Below are 11,257 nucleotides of genomic sequence, written 5' to 3'. Positions count from 1 at the left end.
ATCCGATCCATCATTTCCATAAAATAATTGCTACCCTCTCTTGCTTTAGATTTTTTTAGCTGAAATGCGATCAGTTGTCCATGCAGATAAATAAGACAACATTACATTACGATACCAGTTACGCGTAACCAGGTTGATATTCAATGGGGAGTTGGAATTCCCTTTCTTAAAGGGAAAATGTCGACTCTGCTATTGGCCACTGCTACTCGTAATAGGCTAGACCGCAGCATTTCGAGCAGTGGAATCAATGTGAATGTGCCGAGCTTTTCAAACGACCATAGCTACCTCCGCTTTCTTGTTCCGCACATTATAATCGTCGTTGCTAAAATGTTAGAACTCTGCAATTTGTGAAAACAAAATACTTTGTATTTCAGTATTTTGAAAAAATGAAACCTTTTAGTTTTTTTTGAGCAAATATTAATCCATGTACAGTCGAGTTATCGACATAAGAAAACGCATTTTTTATGGGCGTTAGATGGTCTACATACAAGTACGCAATACATTCGAAACAAAGCCGCAGCGAATATGATCATCCACACAGTAAAGTCGGCAGGTTTGGATATCAGCAACTTCACTGTTACACGGCTATCACGGAATTCGTAAACCTTTTTTTAATTAAGCTAATTAATTTTCACTATTGTCCACCAATGCATTTCTTTTTAAAGCAGATACGCGGCTACTGGGCAAACCCTGCTGTTGTTTAATAAACAACTTGTTAAGCAGCAGATATTAATAGCGATGTGCATTCGACGCTTCGAGAGTTTCAGACGTATCGAAAACTGAGCGGACAAGTCCAAGCAACTGACCGTGCAGTTGCCGATAATGGAGTAAGTTCTTTGCGTGACAGCAAGAGCAAGCATTCATGCCCTTCAGCAGTTGCTCGCATGAAAGAAGAGGCAGGCGTCGTGACTCGTTACTGTAGCCATCTGTACTTACACAATATTCGTACCCCTTGGTCGTATCCCGAATAATAATCGAAGGCTCTTAAGCGAGGAGGATTTAATCCGCCAAATGGTCTCGGTAGAGAGTCACTCACTTTCTTGCCGTCCTCGAAAATGTCATCAGCATTCGGTGTCTGCTTTCCAATGTCTGTTGCTCGAGCTCACGGAGGTCGATTGGTCATTCTGCAATTCGCCTGGTGCCTACAACAAGTTATAACTCGAAGCCACTACCTGCAGGATGTTCCTCGGTTCGAGCTCGCGCTTGATCGCTGCAGCCACCGGACTGGCACTAGCGATGACAACCAGCCTCGTCCTCGCTGAAGAGCTGTGCTCGATCGTACCGAGCTCGTACACCCGCGCCAAGAGTGATCACCCCGACTTGTCGAAGGCTCTGGAAGCTCTAGAGCAACACGCAATTGCATCTTGGTTCACGGATCGCATGACCAGCGATGAACGATCGACTTTGCTGTCCAGTATGCTCAACCAGTGCTCCGAGGACACACGACTCAGTATCGTTGTCTACGGTATCCCCAACAAGGACTGCGATGCTGGGTTATCCTCGGGAGGAAGCGTGAAGAGCACGGACGACTACAAGACCTTCTTAAAGCAGCTAACAGACGCTGTTGGCGATCGCAAGGTTCTCTATGTGGTGGAACCCGATGCTGTTGGTCTTCTGGCTAAAGAGAACAGCTGCGGTTCGTCAGCAGGGTACCTCGACAACCTCAAGGTCGCAGTCGAAGCCTTGTCTGCAAACGCCAATGCTGAGCTGTACGTCGACGTCGGCTACTGGATGCTTGCCGACTCGTCGAACGCAGCCAAGATTGCTCCGATCATGCATGAGCTCGCCTCTTGTGGTCGTGTCAAGGGTGTGACCATCAACACGTCGAACTACCGTTCCAACGACGAGTGTACGACGTACTGCACGAACTTCCAAACCGCGATGGGCAAAAGCGAGATGTCCTGCGTTGTGGACACTTCGAGAAACTTCAACGGCTCTCCTACGAGTGACTGGTGCAACGTTCAGACTGCTGGTATCGGCAAGCCACCTACGTCGGAGACTGGTCTCTCGAATATCGACTACTTTATGTGGATCAAGCCGCCTGGAGAGAGTGACGGCGAGTGCGCCACGGGTGGAACTTCAGCTGGGTCTTTTTACGCAGATGGCTTTACCAAGCTTTGGGACCAAAGTTACTTTGTAAGCGAAGGAGGCATGAAGACGATTGCAGACGGCACGGGCGACGTGACACAGCAGACCAACCAGACTACGGCAGGCAGCAGTGTGGACCAAACTACCTCTGTAGACCAAGGTGCATCTGGTGTCGGCACTGTTGCTCCACATGATACCGGTTCGTACCAAAGCTCGACACCGACAACTGCTCCGGCTAATAGCCAGAACAATGCAGGCACTCCAGCTCCGACACAGGCATCGACCCAAGCACCAACACAAGCTACTAGTACTCCGTCAACAACGCAGGTTGCCGAGGGTACGAAGTGCAAGGCAAAGCTTCGAAGACAATAAGTGTAAGATGGATAGAGGATCTTTTCGTATTGGTAAGTGTAAGGGACTGTGCTTATCCAGGCACACCAGTAGAAGTCTTGTGAATAGAAACGAAACGTGTTGCGTGTAAAGAGCTTACTTCATCAATTCACATTCCTCCACACGGGAATGTGCTAGCTGCTAAAGCTAAACTAGATTTAATGATACTTGACCCTTCTGTCAGCCATTCGTGAAAGATACGTTGATACCGAGCATGTGATAGTTATCGAGCGCTGTTGTCGCATCGTCGAGTCAAGTGGTGACTGCCAGTCATCCAGATCCTTGAAGCGCTGTCCATCGAAATGCCTGTAAAAGATCGCTACAAGTCAGCGCTATCAAAAGTATCCGCAATCGAAGCGAAGAAATTCACCGGCATTAAGGAAGGGTTGATATTTATAATAATAGCAATGCTCTTATCGCCAGCAGCAAAGTGCTCCACCATCGTTAGCGTTTTGCAAGCACCTCAGCGCCATCTGACAGAGGATGTGGCGCTAAGAGTGAAGCTGATGGTGTTGAGTCAAGTGGGACGTGCCCGTGTTTTCGCGCCGTCTATCGCGACGGTACGAAATCAGACGATCGCCTGCATCTTGGTGTGGCGGACGGATTCCCGAAGGACGGACTTGCACGGATACCCATTCGGACAGTGCCCACCGGATGGCGCTACGATAGCTGCAGATCCTCCCATCAGCCTCACTATGGTGGCATCACCTGTAGTATCAGACGCATGACCGTCCGCCCTGCTCAACCTGCTCCTGTGCGCTGCATTTGTCCATTCTACAATTTGCCTCGAGCAGCTCAGTTGGTTGTTTACTCCACAAACTTACAAGATGGTTAAGCTCTTCCGCACGCCGCTCGCAATGGCTGAGCTGGCCTGGTGTTGCTACCAGGATGCGGCCTCCGCGGAAGATCTGTGCTCCATCGCTCCGTCCTCGTATTCCGGAGCCAAGACGGCGTATCCGCAGCTTGCAACCGCGCTAGAGACAATGGAACAGTATTCCACGGCTGCTTGGTACACGGATCGACTGTCCGACTCGGACAGATCTACCATGCTGTCCAGTATCACAAGCCAGTGTTCCGAAGACTCTCGTATGACGATCGCAGTGTACGGCATTCCGGATAAGGATTGCAATGCCGGACTCTCGTCGTCTGGAACTGTGCAGAGCACCAGCGACTACCAGTCATTCCTCTCGCAGCTGACAACTGCCGTGGGCGACCGTAAAGTGCTCTACATTGTAGAGCCCGACGCCGTGGGTCTACTCGCCAACGATGGCTGTGGTGGGGCGGCTGGCTATCTTGACAACCTCAAGGTCGCTGTGGCCGCTCTGTCTGCAAATTCGAACGCAGAGCTGTACGTGGACGTAGAGTACTGGCTGTTAGCCGACTCAACTAACGCGGCGGCGGTGGCTACCATCATCAACGAGCTAAGCGCCTCGGGAACACTCAAAGGCGTCACTATTAACACGTCGAACTACCGCTCCAACGATGAGTGCACCACGTATTGCAACAATTTCCAGACAGCAATGGGATCGAGCACGATGACGTGTATCATTGATACCAGCAGAAACTACAATGGATCACCTTCAAGTGACTGGTGCAACGTCAAGACTGCCGGGATAGGCAAGCCGCCTACGTCGGAGACGGGGATCTCGAACATCGACTACTTCATGTGGGTCAAGCCGCCCGGAGAGAGCGACGGCGTCTGCACGGACACGTCGTACTCAGACGAATCGTTGACGGGCGTGACGGCCGGCACCTTCTACAAGGAAGGCTTCCAGGCACTCTGGGACCAAGGATTCTTCGTCAGCGAGAAGGGCATGGCCACAATCTCCGGTAGTAGCAGCAATAGCACGAGCCAGACCAGCACCCAGACCAGCACCCAGACCGGAACTCAAACCGGCACCCCGTCAGCCACCCAGACGACGGGCAGCAGTTCGGATCAAACCTCCTCGGTTGGGCAGGATTATGATACCCAGTCTCAAAGCGGCACCCCGTCAGCCACCCAGACGACGGGCAGCAGTACGGATCAAACCTCCTCGGTTGGGCAAGATTATGCTACCCAGTCTACAGCCGACACGGTTGCTCCGGCAGACACCGGGTCGTCCCAACTCACTACAGCGCCAGCCGCCACGCCAAGTCCGACTCCGACTGCGCCACCTACTGCGACCACTTCGACCACTTCGTCGACAAGCTCGTGTAAGATCAAAAAGCGTCTGCGCAAGTTGTAGGTGAACGTTTCGTGCAGTATTTGTTTGTGGTGTGTGAGCTTCGACCACCAGTGGAGATTCTCCAAATGTAACGTTACTGTCGATGTGTGTGTCTCGAAAATACAAAGCTACATTTAAACTTGATTGACCGAGAAGTGCTGAATGTATCCAGACAGCATCTTGTAGCTAGATCTTGAAGCTACCGAGTAACCTTAGTTATGAATTACTCTTTGTTATCAATTACACTTCAATGTGGCCAATCAGAAGCCGCCAAACGCTGAGTGGGAAAAGAAGCCATGCATCCTTAGTTATCAATTACACGGCTTGACAACCAGTAATTTGCGTACATTATCTAGTACTGGTCTCACTTCTCAAAGCCGCAGATGAGCCCAACGCAACGAAAACGCCCAAAGGGGAGGCCTCGCCTACCTGGTGGCAAGGGCCGCCAAGCACCAACGAACACCATTACGGCGTACACTGCTTCTCACAAGCTGAGGGTACTAGAGTATCTAGACAAGAACGGTAGTATTGCGTCCGCAATTCACACGTTCTACCCTGATTTACCAGCTAGCAAATTTAATTGCCGCCGTATCCTCATTTATTCATGGCGTCGATCCCTCTGATGATCTTTTTCGTGAACTTGCTCAAATTTAAATGTTCGAAGATACCGATAGCCGGGACACGCAATTTCTGGTCTCTGCACTGCAGATTGGGTGTAAATAAGTTACCGAATTACCTTAGTTATTTAAAATAACTAAGGTAATTCGGTATTGTAACCTGCTGTTTGTTCTCATCCTGTTGAGCTTGTAGTTTTTTTTCAATAAATAATTTAGCTATAATCACCACAGGTAAAAGCTAGCTCGAAACCTGCGATCGAAGGCCGAGACCGCGAATCTCACGTGTACCATTACCCGAACTCATGACCTGTTCCATCTCGTAAAGCTTCACCATGTGGTGTCGGCGAAGTGTCTCCTAACTGCGTCTCCAATAGCGTAGTGGAGACTTTTCAGTGGAAGAAACGGTCTCTAGATTTCGATGCGTTCAGTCACACGGGCTATTTCAAAATAGATGAGGAGGAATCGGTGGAGCGCCGAGAAACAGTCGAGTATCGGTCAAGTATCACCGAACTCGAGTGCAGCATCGCACTATTCGCGTTTCATCGAAGTCGCTGCTCCAGCAGATGGCGCTTGAACTCAACTCGCATGTCCCTGGTAGCAAGGCGAGGAATGCTGCAGCGCGTCTACACTGACGGAACATCGGGCAAGTTTCGTCCGGTGAAAACCACCAGAAGTGGAGGCTCTAACAGCACTTGGTGTCAAGCTTCGCATCGTCGTCTTGTTCACCACTCGGGATGGTTAAGGTCGCCCACGCCCCAATTCCTCACTCTGCATCTTGCCAAGCGCGACACAAACACCTTCTGAAACACGTGAAGCTGCCGCAACATGCGCACGATCCTACACTCGCGTTTAGCAGTCACCGCCGTGTCCTGCATGGCACTCACCTTGTCTTCAATTGGTCTCTCAAGTGCCGAAGAACTCTGCTCCATCCCACCGTACTCGTACACGGGAGCCAAACAGAGTCATCCGGAGCTTACGACTGCTATTGAAACATTGGAAAACTACGCCATCGCTTCGTGGTTCACGGATCGCCAGAGTACCGATGAACGATCGACCACAATTTCCGACATGCTCAGCCAGTGTTCCGAAGATACGCGCCTCAGTGTCGTGGTCTACGGCATCCCTAACAAGGACTGCGCTGCTGGGCTGTCGTCCGAAGGGAGCGTAAAGAGCACAGACGACTACAAAGCTTTCTTACAAGAACTCACGGACGCTGTCGGCGACCGCAAGGTGCTGTACGTGGTTGAACCGGATGCGTTGGGTCTGCTGACACAAAACGGCGGATGTGGCGCATCGGCTGGTTATCTCGATAACCTCAAGGTGGCTGTTGCTGCCTTGTCCGCTAACGCCAACGCTGAGCTGTACGTTGATATTGGCTACTGGATGCTGGCCGACAGTGCAAGTAAGGTGGCTACTGCAATGAAAGATATCGGTAGTTCTGGTCGTGTTAAGGGCGTGACGATCAACACGTCGAACTACCGCTCCAACGACGAATGTGCTGGATACTGCACCAACTTCCAGACTGCCATGGGATCTACCGATATGAAATGTATTGTCGACACAAGCAGAAACTACAATGGCTCTCCTACTAGTGACTGGTGCAACGTCCCTACTGCCGGTATCGGTAAGCCGCCGACGTCGGAGACCGGCATCTCGAACATTGACTACTTCATGTGGATCAAGCCGCCGGGAGAGAGCGACGGTGAGTGCCCGACGGGAGGAACTTCGGCAGGCTCCTTCTACTTGGAAGGCTTCACACTTCTGTGGGATCAAGGATACTTTGTCAGCGAGCAGGGTATGTCTAAGATCGGCGATGGATCGGGCACCCCAGCGGGCACAGCGTACCCTACAAGCTTAAGTACCGGTAGCTCAAGCCAGAGTTCGACTGACCAGACCCCACCGTCGCCCACCCCAACTACCGATAACTCGAGTTGGAATCAGGAACAAACTGCGGGGACCGTCGCTCCAGCCGACACTACGCCGGCCACTCAAGAAACGGCTACGCCTTCCATGGCGCCTGTACCAGAGTCAACAGCATTATCCACTTCGATTCCGGTTACTATGACGCCGTCTACTACGGAACCCGTCACAGAGGTACTCGTTGTTCCATCGCAAATTGCTTGCAAGGCAAAAAAGCGTTTACGCTCGCGCAATTAAGATTTTTGTCAGCTCAAATTCTTGAATGCGTCTAATTCGAGTGAGTAAACTGTAGGTTGAAAAGTGATAAAAGCTCTTTTTTGTTTCGCATTACGCAAATTTTGGAGAAAAAATGATTAGTCTTTCGGATTTCATTCCGAAAGAATTCACTGACTTTCGGGATTCACCTTGATCACCAGTTTACCACGCGAGTGTCTTCCCTTGAGCTTCGTCAAGGCCGTGTGAAGTTTTTCAAACTCGTATACGGTGTCAATAACGGGGACGATGGTGCCTTTTTCCAGGTACGTCGCGATCTCTTCCAGACCCTTCGCAGTCGGGTACACCAGTATGTTACCCAAGTTCTTCGCGCCAAACTGTGCAGACTTCACAGGCTCCGTAATCGGTAGAAGCGACACAAAGCGTCCAGTATTCTGCTTTAGAGTCAACTGCGCGTCTGAATTCCACGCGTCCGCTTCCATGCCGCAGTCGTAGATCACATCCACCGAGTGTGGATCGAGTTCCTGTACCCACTTGTGCGTATGGTAATTGATGACGCGGTCCGCGCCAAGACCCTTAGCAAAGTCGGTGTTCTTGGCACTCGTGGTTGTGACCACACGAGCACCAATGGCGTGCGCTAATTGGATAGCGAACATCCCGACGGCGCTGCTACCGCCGAGAATGAGCACGTTTTCGCCCTTTTGGAGCTTCGCATGCTCCACGAGAGCTTGATAGCTGGTGAGTCCGATCAAAGGGATGCTAGCAGCCTGATCAAACGTTAAGTTCTTGGGCTTTAGAGCCACTAGATCCTCGTTGAAGACCGCGTAGTCGGCCACAGTGCCACATGCGTCAAACGGCGTCATGGCGTACACCTGGTCGCCCACTTTGAGTCGCTTAGCCTCGCTCCCGACTTCCACGACGGTGCCGGCCGCGTCGAACCCGATGCCGAACGGCTTCTCAGGCGTCGGCACTTTGCCCGTGAAGGCCTCGCCGGCCTGTTCCAACAAGATGTAGTCGATGGGATTAATGGCCGCGCTGGTCACTTTGATACGCACTTGGTTGGACCCGAGCTCTGACTGCTTCACAGACAGACGGAGCTTAAGCTCCTGCTCCTGTGGACCGTAGTGATCATACTGGTACGCGCGGAACGTCTGAGCAACGGGCATCGCTGTTCTTGGTCGACTTCGAGCCAGCGAAGCGATAATTTGAAGAATGAGCTTCGTTAAGATTTTGTGCGTGCGTTTTTTTCATACGGTACGGTAGTGCATTTGCTATTTCCAGAATGAAGTAACAAATTAAGAAATTGCTACTGACTCAGAATCCTTGATTAGGAAGGCTTGTCATAATTATCAGGTTTACTTTTCACAGCGTGCACGTCCATTTTCTTTATGTTAAGCGAGCTCATAGTCCTTTCTCTAGAGGATGTTGGAGTCTCTAGCTGGTGTTGTCCTAATATGAGGGCGGAAGTCCACAATGGTCGTCGGTAGCGGGGCCAACGCAGACAGCTCCGGCGTCTTAGCTGCGTTAACCATCTTCTTCTGTCGGCGACGTATGCCCACAATAACAGCGAGAGCCACCACTGCGGCAGCCACGAGCGCGATAAAGATGATCACTCCCGTCCCCATTGTCGAGGTACGTGAGCTCTCTGTCGAGACCTGCTGTGCCTTTGACACTGGGATCGGTGATGCAGGGGTCAACGCTTGATCCGTCGTCTCAGTACTTGTTTGAGTGGTACTCGACTTATAGTATTTGGTCTGGTCGGCGTCTGATATCGTAGTAGAAGGCGCACTTTCGCTAGTCTTTGACGAGTTCGGTGGAGCGGTTGCATTGTATGTGACCGCTTGGCGCTCCTCGTTTTGGTCCTGGCTCTGCTGTTCCTGGTTCGCCGATGCCGAAGGTGTTAAGCTGCGACCCATGCCGTCGATAGAAGGGTATCCCTTCTCGACAACCAAAATTCCCTGGTTCCAGAGCGACTGGAACAGTTCGTTAAAGAACACACCAGCGCCTGGACCGGGTATGGAATCAGCTGTATGACCTTGGCATGTGCCGTCACTGACGCCCGGCGGCGTGCCCCAAAGGAAGTAGTCCACATTGCGGATCCCTGTTTGATCGGTGGGGAGCGCCCCAATTCCCGCACTCTTCACGTTGCACCACTCGTTACTCGAAGGTCCACCTGTTGTAGACAAACGCGCTTAATTTAGTCGAGTTCCACGCAACTTCACTCATCTCAAACCCACCATTTCTATTGCGGGAAGTATCGAAGATACAGTGGAGATCTGTGGAGCCAATTGCGCTCTGAAAGCTGCTACATAGTGTCGAGAGTTTGCTGGATGACTGATAGTTGAAGGTGTTGAGCGAGATGCCCTTCACCTTCGAACCAGCCGTCGCAAGCTGCTTCACAATATCGGTCACGGCGGTAGAGGTTGCTGGATTCTCGAGAGTCTGATTGCCCACGTCCAGATAAATCTTCGCGTTTTCGTTCTGGGACAGTAGACTAATCGCCGTCTGTAAGTTGGCGAGGTACCCGGCACTTTGGCCACAAGCTGTGGTGTCCGCTAAAAGTCCGATGGCATCTGGTTCGAGGATATACAACACTTTCCTCTTGCCGATAGTTGACGTAAGTGTGTTGAGAAATGCCACGTAGTCCGACGCAGACTGCACGGTACTACCCACCGCCGATTCCTTGGCAGCGCAGTTTTTGTTGGGTAGGCCGTGAACTACGACGCTGATCCGCGAGTCTTCGGGGCAGGATGACACCAGGTTGGCAGCTGTCTGAGCATAGTCTCCGTTATCTTTGCGATCCGAATACCAGGTCGCAATACCATATTTCTCCAGCGCTTCGATAGCGAATGCCGACGCTGGGTACGCGGTTTTGGCCTTTGCGTAGGTCACTGGCGGCAGGGAACACAATGTATCAGCTTGGACAAGTCCCGTTGCTGCTAACGCCAGCAGGAATGCGGCTGAGCGTAGCATGACCTAAGAAACAAACGCTACGCTGCACGGACAGTTCGAGCAGCAAAACAGCGAGTGCTCAGAGTACTTTGGTTCGTCTGAACTGCAAGAAGGTCAAGTCCGATGGAAGAACGCTGCCACCATCATGAAATACGATCCTGGCCAATCCACGGACACAAGATATGACCCGCGCCCAGATGGAGGTCGCTGTGTCTGCAGCTGGTTCATAATCTCGAACCGTACAACAAGACAAGCTCATGGTTTCATGCGGTCACCGTACCGGTAACGCCTTGGAGCTCTCAATTTGAGCGCTTGAACAACAAGGGAGGGTGCTTTCAATACGATGCCGACGGACTCTTTGTGGCCGAGGTAGTAGTACATGTGCATGTCCTGTAAAACGACGCTCACTTGCTTCCGATAATTCTTCAGATGTCGAAGATGGTCTAGACTGGACTCCAGTCCGAAGCCAGAAAGTCAGTGTCGGATTTCCCGATTCAGCTAGCAAGCATCGCAGCGATCTCAAAAATGCCAAATTAACAAAACCGTGGATATACCACCGGCACGGTGGGAAATATGTGCATTGGGGTGGTGTCTACCTCTCTGTCTTTAATTCAGTGCGTTGAATACAAAACTCGCTACTCGAACTGGAGAAACTACGTGAGAGGTACGCCAACCTTATCCAATTGGGTTAGCCTAGACGAACAGACCTCATACAACGTGACAAATCGTCACGACCCGAAAGGCATGTCCGGCATCTTATAGGATCGTGCTGCCGCCAGCAGGCGTGCGCTTAATCTCGATGTGGATGTTTTCGCTGTCGCCGGGGGTCTCAAGCGCGGCGTCCGCGTCACGAGCCTTCTTCACCTGCGCAGC

General features: G+C 51.5%; 5 protein-coding genes across 5 annotated transcripts; 3 read left to right on the top strand and 2 right to left on the bottom strand.

Annotated features, from left to right (window-relative positions):
* Positions 1-1,380: 1,380 nt before the first annotated feature.
* PITG_18337 (endoglucanase, putative) lies at positions 1,381-2,155 on the top strand (the record flags this gene model as incomplete). The annotated part of the gene is made up of 2 exons (XM_002997742.1): positions 1,381-2,071; positions 2,142-2,155. The coding sequence occupies 2 exons, from the start codon at positions 1,381-1,383 to the stop codon at positions 2,153-2,155; spliced, it is 705 nt and encodes a 234-aa protein (XP_002997788.1).
* A 1,150-nt stretch (positions 2,156-3,305) lies between these two features.
* PITG_18336 (glycoside hydrolase, putative) lies at positions 3,306-4,703 on the top strand (the record flags this gene model as incomplete). The annotated part of the gene is made up of 2 exons (XM_002997741.1): positions 3,306-4,407; positions 4,546-4,703. The coding sequence occupies 2 exons, from the start codon at positions 3,306-3,308 to the stop codon at positions 4,701-4,703; spliced, it is 1,260 nt and encodes a 419-aa protein (XP_002997787.1).
* Positions 4,704-6,124: 1,421 nt separating this feature from the next.
* On the top strand, positions 6,125-7,456 carry PITG_18335 (glycoside hydrolase, putative; the record flags this gene model as incomplete). Its single annotated transcript, XM_002997740.1, has 1 exon — positions 6,125-7,456. One exon carries the CDS (start codon positions 6,125-6,127, stop codon positions 7,454-7,456), a length of 1,332 nt encoding a protein of 443 aa, XP_002997786.1.
* Positions 7,457-7,602: 146 nt separating this feature from the next.
* On the bottom strand, positions 7,603-8,619 carry PITG_18334 (alcohol dehydrogenase, putative; the record flags this gene model as incomplete). Its single annotated transcript, XM_002997739.1, has 1 exon — positions 7,603-8,619. One exon carries the CDS (start codon positions 8,596-8,598, stop codon positions 7,603-7,605), a length of 996 nt encoding a protein of 331 aa, XP_002997785.1.
* A 228-nt stretch (positions 8,620-8,847) lies between these two features.
* On the bottom strand, positions 8,848-10,405 carry PITG_18333 (glycoside hydrolase, putative; the record flags this gene model as incomplete). Its single annotated transcript, XM_002997738.1, has 3 exons — positions 8,848-9,131; positions 9,222-9,592; positions 9,666-10,405. The coding sequence occupies 3 exons, from the start codon at positions 10,403-10,405 to the stop codon at positions 8,848-8,850; spliced, it is 1,395 nt and encodes a 464-aa protein (XP_002997784.1).
* Positions 10,406-11,257: the final 852 nt, after the last annotated feature.

The sequence above is a fragment of the Phytophthora infestans genome, genomic scaffold (genome assembly GCF_000142945.1).
Source record: "Phytophthora infestans T30-4 supercont1.67 genomic scaffold, whole genome shotgun sequence".
Lineage (NCBI taxonomy): Eukaryota > Oomycota > Peronosporomycetes > Peronosporales > Peronosporaceae > Phytophthora > Phytophthora infestans.
Note: the sequence above shows the minus strand (reverse complement) of the source record. Positions and strands in the feature narration are given on the sequence as shown.